The sequence below is a fragment of the Halichoerus grypus genome, chromosome 2, assembly GCF_964656455.1.
Source record: "Halichoerus grypus chromosome 2, mHalGry1.hap1.1, whole genome shotgun sequence".
NCBI classification, from domain to species: Eukaryota; Metazoa; Chordata; class Mammalia; order Carnivora; family Phocidae; genus Halichoerus; species Halichoerus grypus.
This window is the reverse complement of record NC_135713.1, coordinates 99,820,209-99,837,269: the sequence shown is the minus strand read 5'-3', so window position 1 is coordinate 99,837,269 and position 17,061 is coordinate 99,820,209. Positions and strand designations below refer to the sequence as shown.

General features: G+C 39.2%; 1 protein-coding gene across 6 annotated transcripts in view; it reads right to left on the bottom strand.

The window, feature by feature from the left end:
* The window catches only part of LOC118522819 (survival motor neuron protein), a 48,192-nt gene that overhangs the window by 23,268 nt on the left and 7,863 nt on the right, over positions 1–17,061 (bottom strand). For 2 of the 6 annotated variants that reach the window (XM_078067219.1, XM_078067220.1), the window contains exons 3-5: positions 11,962–12,315; positions 3,151–3,222; positions 503–619 (exon numbers count right to left, since the gene is read on the bottom strand). In XM_078067219.1, the coding sequence (XP_077923345.1) occupies positions 503–619; positions 3,151–3,222; positions 11,962–12,033 (261 nt within the window). In that variant the 5' untranslated portion in view covers positions 12,034–12,315. Of the gene's footprint in view, positions 1–502; positions 620–3,150; positions 3,223–11,961; positions 12,316–17,061 lie in introns of those variants that run through there. The other 4 variants (XM_036072113.2, XM_078067217.1, XM_078067218.1 and 1 more) reach the window with 3 other exon arrangements.

Genomic DNA, 17,061 nt, shown 5'->3' with positions numbered 1-17,061 from the left:
TTCCCCCGTGGTAATGATAAAACTAAAGGAACTGATAAGACACCAAAATATTTAGCTTTCGGGTCTACTGTTTTAAATAGGAGAAATGATTCCACCCAGAATATCTAGTTCCTGGGTATTAGTTTAAGGGACCACAAAATCTGTGGTCCAAAGGCGGGGGGGGGGGAATAAAAGCATAGCCATCTCTCAACTTAAGCAGAATACTGCCATTTCAGATTAAGGCTCTGAGATACTCCTCCCAAATAGCACTGGGTTCCTCAACCCCACCCCTCACATAAAGTAAACACAATCTTCAATGGACCATTCCCACCTAATTCATTATGCTTTTATTAACATGTATGTTCCTAAACTAGAGAAACTTTAATAGCTATTTTAGAAATTTTGTGATTACCTGTCAATGGAAAACACTATACTAATCATTTAAGTTAAAAATATTTTACACTATTATTAAAAACAGCAACAAGAAATTCTTTGAAGTTCAATCTCAATGTTTTAAAATAACCTGCTTCAGGGGTGTTGTAGCACTCTTTTTTTGGCTTTTCTTCTTAGCAGGTTTTCTTTTAGGTGTGCCTTTTGGTTTATCTGAAGCTTCAGAAATGTCACCATTCTTTAGAGCATGCTATGAAAACAAGAATAGAAATGTACATGTTACAGGGTAAGACATCAAAGAAGTATAACAAAAGAATTCCGTCACTACAAGCTGGTCTCAAGGCCCCATCAACTCAGAAAGCCTCTACTTCCTCTTTCCACCATCCCACACACTACAGAAACTACTCTGGAAGGCATCATATATCTGATTATCAGCTCTAAGGACCGTTTTATTTATTCTATTTATTTTTTAAAGATTTTATTTATTTATTTGTCACAGAAAGAGAAAGAGAGGGAGAGAGCGCACAAGCAGGGGGAGTGGCAGAGGGAGAAGCAGGATCCCCGCTGAGCAGGGAGCCCGATGCGGGGCTTGATCCCAGGACCCTGGGCTCATGACCTGAGCCGAAGGCAGACGCTTAACCAACTGAGCCACCGAGGCGTCCCTCTAAGGACCCTTTGAATTAAGTCCTCACTCTCACCCTTTCTGTAACATTATATTCTGTTGATCATTTGTCTTGAAATTTATGACATTTTGGATGATATAGCAATGCAGAACTCCAATGCTTTATTACCTCTCTGATCAAGTCTTAAACTTGGGCATTCACAAAAAGAACTGTCCATCCTTCTTTACCTGCTTATGATCATCTATTCCTCTTAATTCAATTATAACCTCTATGCAAGCAGACTTTTAAAGCTATTATCCAGGTGACATTTCTTCTTTATTCAATCCAACATTTCCAATTACCAATTTCATATCTTCACATTTACTTCACACTCAACACAATTAAAAGTAAACTATCGGGCGCCTGGGTGACTCAGTAAGTTAAGTATCCAACTCTTGATTTCAGGTCAGGTCACGACCTCAGGGTCATGAGACTGAGTCCCACGTTGGGCTCTGTGCTCAGCATGGACTCTGCTTGGGATTCTCTCTCTCTCTCTCTCTCCCTCTCCCCCAAACCTTCCTCATACTCTCTCTCTAAAAAATACATCTTTTTTTTTTTTTTAAAGATTTTATTTATTCATTCGAGACACAGAGATAGAGAGAGAGAGAGCACAAGCAGGGGGAGATGCAGAGGGAGAAGCGGGCTCCCTGCTGAGCCAGGAGCCGGACATGGGGCTCGATCCCAGGACCCTGGGATCATGACCTGCGCCGAAGGCAGATGCTTAACCGTCTGAGCCACCCACGCACCCCTAAATCTTTTTTTTTTTTTAAAGGCTTCCTAATCTTTATTTTTTTTTATTATGTTATGTTAGTCACCATACAGTACATCATTAGGTTTTGATGTAATGTTCATGATTCATTGTTTGCATATAACACCCAGTGCTCCATGCAATTCGTGCCCTCCTTAATACCCAACACTGGGCTACCCCATCCCCTAATCCCCTCCCCTCTAAAACTCTCAGTTTGTTTCCCGGAGTCCACAGTCTCTCATGGTTCGTCTCCCCCTCTGATTTCCACCCCCTTCGTTTTTCCCTTCCTTCTCCTAATGTCCTCCATGCTATTCCTTATGTTCCACAAATAAGTGAAACCATACGGTAATTGACTTTGTCTTTTTGAGTTATTTCACCTAGCATAATCTCCTCCAGTTCCGTCCATGTTGATGCAAAAGTTGGGTATTCATCCTTTCTGATGGCTGAGTAATATTCCATTGTATATATGGACAAAATAAATCTTTAAAAATAAATAAATAAAAGTAAACTATCTTTTCCTCTACTCAGACTACTTCCCTCTGCAATATCATCAATTCCATACAATGCTGAGCCCCACTTTAATCTGCATTTTACAGAACCCCGCAATAGTATTACTGACAAATTTGAATTCAGCTTCAAGTATGACATACAGGTTTGATCTTTACCTCATGCTACAGGAGTGACTAAGGGAAAGAAGTGCACTTTGTACCTGGTGCTCTCTATGAGTATATGTTCTTACTATTGATGGCCCATGCATGGTGCTCAAAAAAACTAAAGACTTCACATGGTAGGGAAAGTGGTAATGCTGGACAACTGTGTAAATGTCTTGTTTGGGCCACAAAAACACACTACATCCCCTAAAAGAATAGTATATTCCTACCAACAGGAACACTTGACTTGATAACCAAATCACAGGATTTGGAGAAGATTAATTTAATATAAGCACAGCACTTAGAACGGTGCCTAAAATGTTGTAAACACTCTACAAGTACTAATTATAGCACTACTGATATTTATCATTATTATTTCAACGAAGGCTTGTTAAATGAAAATTATAATTCAGGCTGCCCTTCCACTAATCTGAATTAGAGGACTTTTATAGTTTGATACAAGGCAAACACATTAAAAGTAATTAGTGTTTAAAATTCTACTTCAGTTGTCTTTGCTAAAGGGATGAAATACAGAGAGCCTACCAACTTTTTAAAGGAAGATTATCAGATTATCAGCTAAGTTAACTAACCAGTGATATCTATTGGTCTTCAAAATTAGAACTGAGTAGTATGTACATTAACACTTTATGTTATCAGTTAATTTTTTCCCCAAATGATTAACATGAGGAAATACGGAAAAGAGTAAGTAAACATTTCATACCTTAAATGAAGCCACAGCTTTATCATAAGCTTTTATTAATGCTGTATCATCCCAAATGTCAGAATCATCACTCTGGGAAGCGTAAAGAACAAAAACAACGTTTAAATGGATTTCATCAAAATGTATGTCAGTATCAAGAGCCATCTTACTTCAGACATAAAGAAATTACACTAAAAACAGGTATTTAAAATCCTAAATAAAACTACAGAAAGCCTACCTACTTACAGAGTATGTGACATTACCCCCAAAGCCTGACCTATATAATTGCTCTAAGAGGTACGCTGAAAAGTGAATGCTCCACAATTTAATGAGTAAGTGAGTATGTTCAAGGGTAACCCATGTTTGAATCTTTTCTAAGAGCTGATAAAGGGTTTAGCTTTGCAGTGTGGGAAAATATCTGGCCATTAGCTTGAGTTTATACAGACAATGGTAATGCTAGTCTGACCACAGAATCTGTGGTCCAAAAAATATTCTTTTCCCCTTGACTTACGCTATGTCTAGATCACTCAAGGAATTCTCAAAATGTTTAAGGTTATAAATTATTAATAGTGACTAATCAATTTTCATTTTATTTTTTTTATTTTTATTTTTTAAAAGATTCTATTTATTTATTTGACAGAGAGAGAGACAGCCAGAGAGGGAACACAAGCAGGGGGAGTGGGAGAGGGAGAAGCAGGATTCCCGCTGAGCAGGGAGCCCGACTATGGGCTCGATCCCAAGACCCTGGGATCATGACCTGAGCCGAAGGCAGACACTTAATGACTGAGCCACTCAGGCGCCCCTATTTATTTATTTTTAAAGATTTTTATTTATTTATTTGACAGAGTGGGACAGGGAGGGAGACAGAACACAAACAGAGGAGTGACAGGCAGAGAGAGAGGGAGAAGGAGGCTCCCCACTGAGCAGGGAGCCGGTTGCAGGACGACTGAGCCACCCACGCGCCCTTGGAAAGGACGTTCTTAAGAGTAAAACACATAGCAACTCAAAATCCTCACATGCCAATGGTTACTGTCAGATCAGGGAAACAGGACATTTCAAGATGAAAAGACAGCTCAGATTTTATACAAAGCTATTAAAACAAAAAATATTGTAGCTGATAAAACTTCCCAAATAACAATCACAAAAAGAGGGAAACACAACACCCAAATGAAATTAAACATTCTTAAACTAGTGTCCATAAACCACCTTGAATCAAATATTTAAAAAATTTAGATGGCAAAACGGCAAATGAAAGGCCAGGATTTGAATCAGGAGTTAAAAATCAAGAAAGAAATGGAAGAAAAAGTAATGTTGGCTACAAAGTACCCAAAGAAGAATACATCTGACTGAAAACTTAAGTGGTACCAAGGAAAAGCCATTAAAAAAAAAAATAAGAAAAATAAGAAGTGAAATGATAAATATGGATGACTAGCAAAGAATATTTAACATATGTATAAATGGGGTCCCTGAAGAATTAAGGCTAAAAAAAACAAAAACAAACAAAAACTCTAAAAAAACCTCGTAGAGCCTGTAAACAAAAAGACAAAGTCACTTACAAAATAAAGAAAATCAATTAATATTAGACTTTCCCATAGAAATTTATGGGAAAAAGTATGAGCCAAGGATCTTGGGATACACCCTACCTGTCCTTCAAGTACCAAGACTAACTTTACAATGTGCAAGAACACTATACTCACTAGTCTTTGCAGAGGAATCTACTGAAAATAAGCTTCATCCAACTAAGATATGAACAGGGAAATCTTGGGTTAAAAACCAAAACAAAACCAGAGGCGCCTGGGTGGTTCAGTCATTAAGCGTCTGCCTTCGGCTCGGGTCGTGATCCCGGGGTCCTGGGATTGAGCCCCACATCGGGTTCTCTGCTCAGTGGGAAGCCTGCTTCTCCCTCTCCCATTCCCCCTGCTTGTGTTCCCTCTCTCGCTATCTCTCTGTCAGATAAATAAATAAAGTCTTAAAAAAAAAAAAAAAACCCAAGCTGTTAGCATCAAATATATGTAACTGCAGTTCTGAGAGAAAAATAAAGTACATGTGACCCTTGAACAACAGCGGGTAGAGGGATCAGGGGTGCCAACTCCTCCCTACCCCACCCCCTACCCACCCCAGTCAAAAATCTGTGTATAACTTTTTTTTTTAAAGTAGGCTCCATACCTAATGTGGGGCTTGAAGTCACGACCTAAAATAAAGAGTCACATGCTCTACTGACTGAGCCAACCAAGCATCCCTATATATAACTTGACTTGCCAAAACCTTAACCACTAATAGCCTACTGTTGACCAGAAAGAAGGCTTACAGGTAACACGAACAGCCCATTAACACACATTTGATAAAAGTATTATATACTATATTCTTACGTTGAAATAAACTAAAGAAAATATTAAAATCCTAAGGAAAAGGGGCGCCTGGGTGGCTCAGTCGTTAAGTGTCTGCCTTCAGCTCAGGTCATGATCCCAGGTTCCTGGGATCGAGCCCCACATCGGGCTCCATGCTCCGCAGGAAGCCTGCTTCTCCCTCTCTCACTCCCACTGCTTGTGTTCCCTCTCTCACTGTGTCTGTCTCTGTCAAATAAATAAATAAAATCTTTAAAAAAAAAAAATCCTAAGGAAAATACATTTATAGTACCATACTGTATTTATGGCAAAAAATTCACATATAGGTGGACCTGCACAGCTCAAACCAGTGTTGTTCAAGGGTCAATATCTATTAAATTGACAAGCTGATTCTAAAACTCAAATGGAAATACAAAGGACCTAGAACAGCCAAAACAATTTTTTTTTCTTTTTTAAAAGATTTTATTTATTTGAGAGCGAGCACGAGGGAGAGCAGGGGGGAGGGGCAAAGGAAGAGGGAGAAGCAGTCTCTCGACTGAACAGGGAGCCAGTGCTCTGTCTCAGGACCCTGGGATCATGACCTGAGCCAAAGGCAGACGCATAACCCACTGAGCCACCCAGGTGCCCCTAGCCAAAACAATTTTGAAAAAGCAAAGCAAAGCAAAGCTGGAGGATTTACATTATCTGACTTTAAGATGTACTGTGAAGCTACAGTAATCAAAAAGTGTGATATTAGCATCAAGATAGACTAATGTAATAAAACTGAGTCATAAATAATCCCATACACGAATGATTTGAAACAAAGGTACACACGCAGTTTAGTAGAGAAAGCATAGTAGTGTCAACAAATGTTGCTGAAACAATTGGAAACTCTTATGCAGAGAAAAGAATGTGCATCCCTATCTTGAGCCATACTCAAAAATTAATTCCTAATGGATCAGAGAAATGTAAAACATAAAACTGTGTAAGACTTAAGAGGCAAATGCAAATCAAAACCCCATTGAGATATCAACTCACACCTGTCATAATGGCTAAAATCAAAAACACAAGAAACAAGTGTGGGTGAGGATGTGCAGAAAAAGGAATCCTCATGACTGTTGGTGACAATGCAAACTGGACCAGCCACCATGGAAAAGAGTATGGAGATTACTCAAATTAATAATAGAACCCCTCCCCCCGCAAAAAGAACTATCCTATGATCCAGTAACCACACTGAATATTTTCCCAAAGAATAAAAAAACACTAACTTGAAAGGATATATGCACCCCTATGTTTATTTTAAAAGTCATTTTATTTCATCATAGGTGTATTCTTTAATCCCCATCTCCCCACCCACCTCCCCTCTCAAAATCATCAGTTTGCTCTCTATAGTTAAGAGCCTTTCTTGGTTTATCTCTTTTTTCCTTTGTTTTCTTTCTTTCCTTCTTTCTTTTTTTTTTAAAGTAGGCTCCAGGCCTAACATGGAGCCCAATGCAGGGCTTGAACTCATGACCCTGAGATAGGGACCTGAGCTGAGATCAAGAGTCAGACGCTTTACCAACTGAGCCACCCAGGCGCCCGTTTGTTTTGTTTCTTAAATTCCACAGAAGAGTCAAATCATATGGTATTTGTTTTTCTCTGACCTATTTCACTTAGCATTATAACTCTCTAGCTCTATGCATGTTGTTGCAAATGGCAAGACTTCATTCTTTTCTATGACTAAGTAATATTCCATTGTCTATACATGCCACATCTTCTTTATCCATTCATGTATCAATGGACACTTGGGTTGCTTCCAATTTCCCTAGTGTAAATAATGCTGCTATAAATACAGGGGTGCAGGTATCCCTTTGCCTTAAGAGTTTTTGTCTTTTTTTGGGTAAATACCCCATAGTGCAATTCCTACATCTTAACGTAGTTGTATTTTTAATTTTTTGAGGAACCTCCATACTGTTTTCCACAGCGGCTGCACCAATTTGCATTCCCACCAACAGTGCAAGAAGGTTCCTTCTTCTGCACATCCTCACGCACTTTTTTTTTTTTAAGCCATTATGACAGGTGAGGTGATATCTCATTGTATTTTTTTTTTTTTTTTTAAGTAAACTCTATGCCCAATGTGGGGGGTCAAACTCATGATTCCAAAATCCAGAGTTACATACTCTACCCACTGTGCCAGACAGGCACCCCTCATTATGGTTTTGATTTGCGTTTCCGTTGTGATGAGTGATGAGGTGCCTTGTTTCAGATGTGTGTTGGCATCTGTCTTCTTTGAAGATGTCTGTTCATGTCTTCTGCCCATTCTTTTCTTAATTTTTAGTTAATTTTTTTTAAGTAAGCTCTACATCCACCAACATGGGACTTGAACTCGGAACAATGAGATCAAGAGTCATATGCTCTACTGACTAAGACAGCCAGGCGCCCCTCCTCTGCCCATTTTTAAATTGGATTGTTTTTTGGGTATTGAGTTCTATCAGTTCTTCACATATTTTAGATACTAACCCTTTATTGGATATGTCATTTGCAAATACCTTCTCCCATTCATTGGTTGCCTTTTAGTTTTGATGACTGTTTCCTTTGCTGTACAGAAACTTTTTATTTTGATGTAGTTCCAATAATTTTTGCTTTTATTTCCCTTGTCTCAGGAGACCTAATTAGAAAAATGTTGCCATGACCAATGTCAGAGAGATAACTGCCTGTGCTCTCTTCAAGGATTTGTATGGTTTCAGGTCTCACATTAGGTGTCTAATCCATTTTGAGTTTATTTTTGTGTATGGTGAAGGAACGTGGTCCAGTTTTTCCACACCATTTGTAGAAGAGATTGTTTTCTTCCCATTGTATATTCATTCCTCCTTGGTGAAAGATTAACTGACCACACAATTGTGGGCTTATTTTGGGGTTTTCTGTTCTATTCCATTGAGCTATGTATGTATTTTTATGCCAGTACCATACTGTTTTAATTACTACCACTCTGGGGGCGCCTGGGTGGCTCAGTCGTTAAGCGTCTGCCTTCGGCTCAGGTCATGATCCCAGGGTCCTGGGATCGAGCCCCACATCAGGCTCCCTGCTCCACAGGAAGCCTGTTTCTCCCTCTCCCACTCCCCCTGCTTGTGTTCCCTCTCTCGCTGTGTCTCTCTCTGTCAAATAAATAAATAAAAAATCTTTAAAAAAATAATTACTACCACTGTTATATAACTTGAAATCTGGAATTATGATACCTTCAGTTTCATTTTTTTCAAGATTGCTTTGGCTATTCGAGGTCTTTTGTAGTACCATACAAATTTTAGGATTGTTTGTGCTCGTTCTGTGGAAAATGCTGTTAGTATTTTGACAGGGATTGCATTAAATCTGTAGATTGCTTTGAGTAGTATAGACTTTTTTTTTTTTTTTTTTAGTAGTATAGACATTTTAACAATATTTGTTCTTCCAACCCATGAGCATGGAATGAATGTCTTTCCCTTTCTTTGCATTGTCTTGAATTCCTTTCATCGGTGTTTCACCTCTTTTTACTGCAGCATTATTTAGCCAAATTATGGAAGCAGCCCAAGTGTCCACTGACAGATAAATGGATAAAGAAGATGTGGTATATACACACAATGGAATATTACTCAGCCATAAAAATGAAGTCTTATCATTTGCAACAACACAGACAGACCTAGTGTATAATGCTAAGTGAAGTAAGTCATCAGAGAAAGACATAGCATATGATCTCACTCATATGTGGAATTTAAGAAACAAAACAAAGGAACACGGGGCGTCTGGCTGGCTCAGTTGGTGGAGGATGCAACTCTTCATCTCAGGGTAGTGAGTTCAAGCCCCATGTTGGCATGGAGCCTACTTAAAAAACAAAACAACAAAAAAACACAAACGAAGGAAAAAAAAGAGAGACAAACCAAGAAACAGACTTTTAACTACTGAGAACAAACTGATGGTTACCAGAGGAGAGGGGGTTGGGGAGATGAGTGATATAGGTGAAGGGGATTAAGAGTAAACTTACCATGATGAGCCCTAAGTAATGGAGAGTACTGAACCACTCTATTGTACACCTGAAACTAATATAACACTGCATGTTAAGTATACTGGAATTAAAATTAAAAACTAAAAAAAAAAAAGAATCCTACTCTCCAACTATCACCTTCCAGCCTCTGCAACTTATTCCTTCTAGTAGCTGGAAGATGGCAATTATTCCACTTCCTTGGGACAAAACACTGATCCTCCAACTTTTTAAACTCTTACTCTAAGAGTCTTCACTCCATTTCTTAGCCAGCTTAAATTCCATGGTCAATTATCAAGACAATTCAATTGTACCTCTCCCTCTCCCTTCCTTACATTCTCTTGGTAAAACTACAGCCCCCCACCCCCATTTCAAAAAAGATTTTATTTATTTGAGATAGAGTGAGAGAGAAAGAGAGTGAAAGAACACAAGTGGGGGGAGGGGCAGAGGGAAAGGGAGAAGCAGGCTCTCCACTGAGCAGAGAGCCTGATGAGGGGCTTGATCCCAGGACCCTGGGATCATGACCTGAGCCACAGGCAGATGCTAAACTGACTTAGCTACCCAGGCGCTCCAAAGTGCAGCCCTTTTAATTTCAACTCCTTTTTTTTTTTTTTTTTTAAGATTTTATTTATTTATTTGACGCAGAACGAGAGAGCACAAGCAGGGGGAGTGGCAGAGGGAGAGGGAGAGGGAGAGGGAGAAGCAGGCTCCCCGTTGAGCAGGGAGCCCAATGCAGGGCTCGATCCCAGGACGATGGGATCATGACCTGAGCCGAAGGCAGACCCTTAATGACTGAGCCACCCAGAAGCCCCTAATTTCAACTATTAATTCACTCTGTGCCTGCCCTCACACACTTGAACTGAACTTTGCTGGAGAAAAATACAATTATGTTGCCTAGTCTCCTTTATGCTCATGACCACAAATCTCAAGTAGATCTTTAATGTTGCCTAGCAACACTTCCACTACATTTCCCTAGTCCAACACTCATCCAATCTCCCTAGTTTCTACTCTGCTCAAAGCTCCAACATCTGTCCCCCCTCACCCCTAGCTGACGACTTTACTTCTTTTACTAAGAACAGCCACAATCAAAAGAGAACTTTCACAAATCTGTCCAACCACAAAGGTCTGTATGCACAAAATTATCACCATATGAACTGTCAATTTTTTTTTTTTTTGGTGAAACAGAGCTTTCTGCCTTTATTACGAAGCATCCCCCGTACCCCCTTCCATGCTCTCCCTGATGAGTTCTGAGACCCTGCTCTTGCAGCTGCTTTGAGCTTCATCACATTGAATATATTTCGTCACTCTTCCATCTTGCTTCTACTGAACCCTTTGATGGTAGGACAACGTGGCTTTGTGTGTCCCTCGCCTACTGGAGTGCCTGCCACATAAAGTCAGCTCATTAAAATTAAATGACTGACTAAATGAATGAATAAAGATCCAAAAGGATATTTCTGGAATTTTCTAGGTAGGATCTAAGTAAAATCTCCTCCCAAATTTGTTTATTATGTTATGTTAATCACCATACACTACATCATTAGTTTTTGATGTAGTGTTCCATGATTCATTGTTTGCGTATAACACCCAGTGCTCCATGCAGAACGTGCCCTCTTTAATACCCACCACCAGGCTAACCCGTCCCCCCACCCCTTCCCTGAACTGTCAATGTTTCTAACAAAGGCCAAATCCATCCTCTTAGCTACTCTAGAACAGTGCTTCAATATTTGTCTTGTCTCTTGTGTCACCAAGTTTTCCATCCTTACTAGATCTTTCCCACCAGCCCACAAAATGTTGAAACAGGTTTCTCTCATCTTACAAACAAAAAACGAAACTGAGAATTCTATTTCAGTCCCCCCTCCATCTATTGCCCAATTTCTCTACCTTCTATTTACAACTTTTATAAATTTTCCTTTGATTTTCTTCTCTCCTGATTTAAACTCATTCCAATCAGATTTTACCCAAGGTTGATCTTCCCCCTTACAAACCTTCTCCACTTGCAGTCTTCCTTAACACACCTCAGTAAAAAGCAATTTCATCTTTTCAATGATTCTGGGCAATCTTGGAATTATCTTTGACTTTCCTCTCTCAAATCTCCATTATCGAATCCATGTGCAAAACCCACTGCCTCATGATTCAAATTACACTTGGAATCCAAGAACTTTGCTTTCCATTGCTAACACCTTGGTCTAAAACTGGATCATTTCAACAGACTCCTAACTGGTTTGCCTGCTTCACCGCGGTCTGCCCCCCGCACACCCCCCCAATCAGAGAGAACGGACAAACCAGGGTACGATCGAGGTGAGGTAGGGAATTGTCTCTCAGCTATCAGGGAGTCCAAGCCGCAAGAGGAAGGAGCTTGTGGCTAAGGCTCCCAAACGGGTGAAGATGTAGAAACCTGGAATACGGCCCCGCAATCAGCGAACCCGCCAGGTCCCGCCCAGCCGCGGGGGCTGGGAGGGGGGCGCCGGGAGCCTGCTCGGGACTCTCGTCGGGAGGCGGTGCCGTCCAAGACCTCACCTGGCCGGTGCCACGCCGGAACAACACCGAGTCCTCCTGCTCCGGGACGCCGCCACCTCCGCCCATCGCCATGGCGAGCCTGCTGCCGGGTGCACGGCGTGGGCTGCGTCTCTCTGAAAGTGACGACTTCCGCCGCTCGGGACCTCTGGGAGCGGAAGAGTACGGTGTCCTGGAGAGCGGCCACGAGGCCTGGAGGACTCCGCGTGCTTTCTAGGAGTGGTCGAGATCTCCGTGATTGGTCGCACTGCTGTTTCTTTTCGGCCTTCTTTCAATTCTTTGATTTCACTTTTTCGTAGGTTCGTTGAGTGATTCGACCAGGGTGTTTTTGTTTTAAGCAAATTTCCATAGAAAATACTGTCCATTGCAGATAATTTAGGAAATATGGGTAAGAAATACAAAAGTAAGTCTAGAGGTAACCAATAATATAGCTACCATTTTAAAAAGTGCTTTACAAAGTTTTATGTTAATTTTCACAACCCGATAAGTGAGGGACTTTTATAACCATTTTAAAGATGAGGAAATTTACTTTGGCACATGTGTACCATATACTACCACTCAGCAACAAAAAGGAACGAGGGGCACCTGGCTGGCTCAGTAGGTAGAGCATGTGACTCTTGATCTCGGGGGTTGTGAGTTATAGTCCCACATTAGGTAGTAGAGATTACTTCAAAAAATTTAAAAAGTAATGAACTATTGATAGCCACACACCGCCCCCCCAACCAACAAAAAAAAAAAAAAAAAAAAGGAAACAGGCACAGAGCATTTATACAGCTGCCTGGATTCCAGGTAGTAGAGTTCATGCCTTTAGCCACTTCTCAACCTTAACATTTAGGTTAATATCCATTTTCCCAAATCTTCTCTAGTACATTTTGAAACTTAAAAAAGGAATCAAAATAAACCAATGGGACTGCATCAAACTTTCATTCTTTGCAGTATGAAGGAAACCAACAAAAGGAAAAGACAACCTACTGAGTGGGTGAATACATTCTCACGTATGATTTAACTGATAAGGGGCTAACATCCAAAATCCGTAAAGAACTTGTAAAACTCTAAAAACAAAACAAAAAAACCCAAAACCCCAAAATCCAGCAATCCCCTTAAAAAATGTGCAGAGGCCCTGCATGGGCATTTTTCCAAAGAACACATACAGATGTCAACAGGTACATGGAAAGATGCTCAATATCACTAATCATCAGGAAAATGCAAATCAAAACTACAATGAGCTATTACAGGTGTTGGAATAGCTATTATCAGAAAGAGAAGAAATAACAAGTGAGAGTAAGGATGTAAAAAGGGAATCCTCGTGCACTATTGGTGGGAATATAAATTGATGCAAACACCAGATGAGTGGATAAAGATGTGTTTATACACATATGCACACTGAAATCTTTCAATTTACAACAACATGGACAAACCGAGAGAGTACCATGCTATGTGAAATAAGTCAGAGAAATACCATATGACTTCACTTACATGTGAAAACTAAAAAACAGTTGAACAAAACAAACTGATTCATAGAGAATAAACTGACAACAGGGAGTGGGAAGAGTATGGTGATGGATAAAGTGAAAGGGATAGACAAGAAAAATGGGATCAAATATTGTCTGTTTAAGGAGGTGCATTTTTTTTGGTCTTTACATGGATCAAGCAGGATTTTAGATCTTAGCAGGAGTTTATCATTTACTTTTCCAGATTCTTTATTAAGTATTTAGGATTGCCAGATGGATTCCATGTACACGTAATTTTCTTAAAAAAAAAAAATCTACCCAAGGAAGTTTGAGGGCTTGCCTTTGGCTTTTATAGCTATCAGAAATAGATGTGTTTTTTAAAAACCACTGAGATTTTTCTCAATCATCAAAATTCTCACAATAGCATTTAATTTTTTTTTTTCAGTAATCTCTTCACCCATTATGGGGCTCGAACTCACCACTTGGAAATCAAGAGTTGCATGATCCTATGGGGCCAGCCAGGAACCCCTTCATGAAGAAATTTGAACAATTTGGAATGAGGTTTTTATTTTTTGAAGTTTAATTTACGTACCATAAATTTCACCATTTTAAAGCAAACAACTTAGTTTTTAGTGTATTCGAAAGGTTATGCAGCCACCACCACTAATTCTAGATCACTTCACCCCAAAAAGAGACCTCGTACCCATTAGCCGTCACTCCCTATTCTTCCCTCCTTTCAGCCCCTCACAACTACTCATCACTCTCTCTGTATGGATTTACTTATTTTGGATATTTTATATAGATGGAATATGTGGCCTTTTGTGTCTGGAATTTTTCCCTTAGCATAAGGTTTTCAAGGAGGAATAGTATCTTAAATTTAGAATGGCAGATTCTTTGTTGAAAAAGTATTTCTACTTATCAGGACCAGGTTCATCAACAAAAATAAACCTATGGAATTTTTGTCCTCAAAGAAAATATGAAGTTCTTATTCCTGATGGTGACCTCTACATTTGAGTTACTGTATTTTATAGTTATTTCATATGATAGACAAAGCACTCAAAGCACAATGCAGTGAACGTCCAAAGAAAAACCATTTCACCTGATTTGAAGGCACTTACGAAAACATCAAATTTAACTTCATGAACTGGAACCAATCTTCGTGCATATGGAATTTCCATACCAAAATACCTTCAGTGACTCTTGGAACTTGCCCACGAGCAAATAAAGGATTCAAATCATTGGTGATGAGGTTTCCAATTTGAATTTCAAGTGGAATAGTGAATAAACAAATGACAAGGCCAAACCCAATTAGTTCATTACCCTTATGTTATCAGGGTCTAGGGGCAGGAGATCAGAGATAGTATCGGTGATTTTAGTACAAGAATGCTCACAGAACTGTTACAGCCGCAGGAAGTTAAAAATTAAAAATGATGTTTTCGAAGAATATTTGAATGATGTAATGGACAAATGTAGTGTAATTCATAAACAACAGATATAATTAACCATTCAGGATCTGAGGTTTGGTGTCCTCACACATCATACACCAAAGTACATTCTAGGTGATTTTTATAAACTTGGGTTGGGGAAGATCTGAAGATAGAAACACAAAACCATGCAAGCACTGAAAACTCAAATACCTTTTGGGAGTCAGGTGCATAATGTAAGTAAGTGAAGGAGGAGTAAGCAATAGGGGTCGTGGGTACTGTAATCAGTTAGGTGGAGACTATCCCTCCACCCCATCCCACTCACTGTGCCCAGTCCCTGCCCAAACAAAGGTATTCAAGTTCACATTAAAAAATTTTAACATGTCAGACAGGATAACTCTGCTGTCAGTCGCATCCTTACTTATAAAGTAACTAGACATATGATTATGTAGTTAAAAATTCTGGCAAAAGAAAAATAAATACAATGAAAAGACAGACAATAGTTTGGAAAATATTTTTTACATGTAAAAAAAGGTTACTTTCCTTTATATATTTAGTATAATTTATATAATTATATGTTTATATATTTTAAAAAAGCTTTGTCCAAAGTAAAAACTGCCAAAAAAAAAAAAAAAAAAGCCAAAACAAAATATTCCTGGGGGGGGAAAAATGTGGCCAATAAATATGAAAATAAGCCTTAATCCTGCACTCAGTCTGGCTGGTTTAATATCCCTAACATGCCACTTACTAGATGGGTAAGCTTGGGGGAAATTCCTTAATTAAAACCTGAATTTCTTTAACTATACAGGTGGGCATAATAGTAGTGCCTACATGTGAAGGCTAAATGAAATAAAAAGCATAAAGCAGAGAGAAAAGATGAGTAGATCGAAGAGAAAATCCTAATGTCCAATAAACATGGAAAAAATGCTCAACCTCTTCAGTCAAGGAATTACTTATTAAAACTAAGATACCATTTTTCACTCAGGTTGACAAAATTAATAGAGATTAATATTTGATGTTATTAAGGGCATGGGGGTATAGAGAGCTATTTTCTTGCTGGAAATACTTTAAAATTGCAAATGCATGTACTCTACCATTGTCCTAAGAATCCTACCTTTAAGAATGCATTCTTACAGAAATAAAAGAACATTACAGAGGTATGACTGTATTACAGAATTGTTTGTAGTGGCAAATGCTTACAAACAACTTCAATGTCCATGAGTAAGGAAATCACCGGATAAATTACTATACATCCATACTATGGTTAGATCTGTATGGACTGACCTGTAGGCATGGCTTAAAAAAGAAAAATAAGTTATAGCTAAGTTTCCCCGTTTTTGTTTCCCATTTTGTAGTGGGTGAATGGTGGTCCCAAAAATGATACCTCCACCAAGTAACTGTGAATATGACCTTATTTGGGAAAAAGGTTGTGCTGCTCCTCTTAAGAGGAGATCATCCTAGATTAGAGTGTGTCCTAAACCCAATGACAAATATCCTTTTAAGAAACAGGAAGAAGGGGCACCTGCCTGGCTCAGTCAGTAGAGCATGTGACTCTCAACATCAGGGTCATGAGTTCAAGCCCCATATTGGGCATGGAGCCTACTTAAAAACAACCACCACCACCACCACCAGGAAGAAGCCTGAGAAAAGAACGCTATGGGAAGACAAAGACAGGAGTTACGGGGCCACAAGCAAAGTAATGTCTGAAGCCACTGGAAGAGGCAAGCAAAGATTATCATCTAGAATCTTCAGAGGGCATGTGGTCCTGCTGACAACTTGCTTTTAGACTTCTGGCATATAGCAGTGTGACAGAATAAATTTCTGTTCTTGTAAGGCACCAAGTTTGTGGTAATTTGTTACAGCAACCCAAGGAAATTCCCCACATCCCTTAGTTATATGTTTATAAGTGCTTAAATGAGCATTAAGGAAAACTAGACAACAATTTTATATACTCTATGACCCACTCCTAATTATATATTAAATAGAAATACATATTTATGACCCCTAAAAGATATATATAAAATATTTATGGCAGAATTATTTTTAAAAGCTCCAAACTAAGAGCAATCCAAACGTCATTAAAAGTAGAGTGGATAACTAAATCATGGTATATTTTTATAACAGAATACTACACACCAATGAAAAAGATAGAGCTACTGACACACACAAGACAAAGCATTCTCACACAAGTCATGTTGACCAAATGCAGACAGACTGACCCAAGTGCA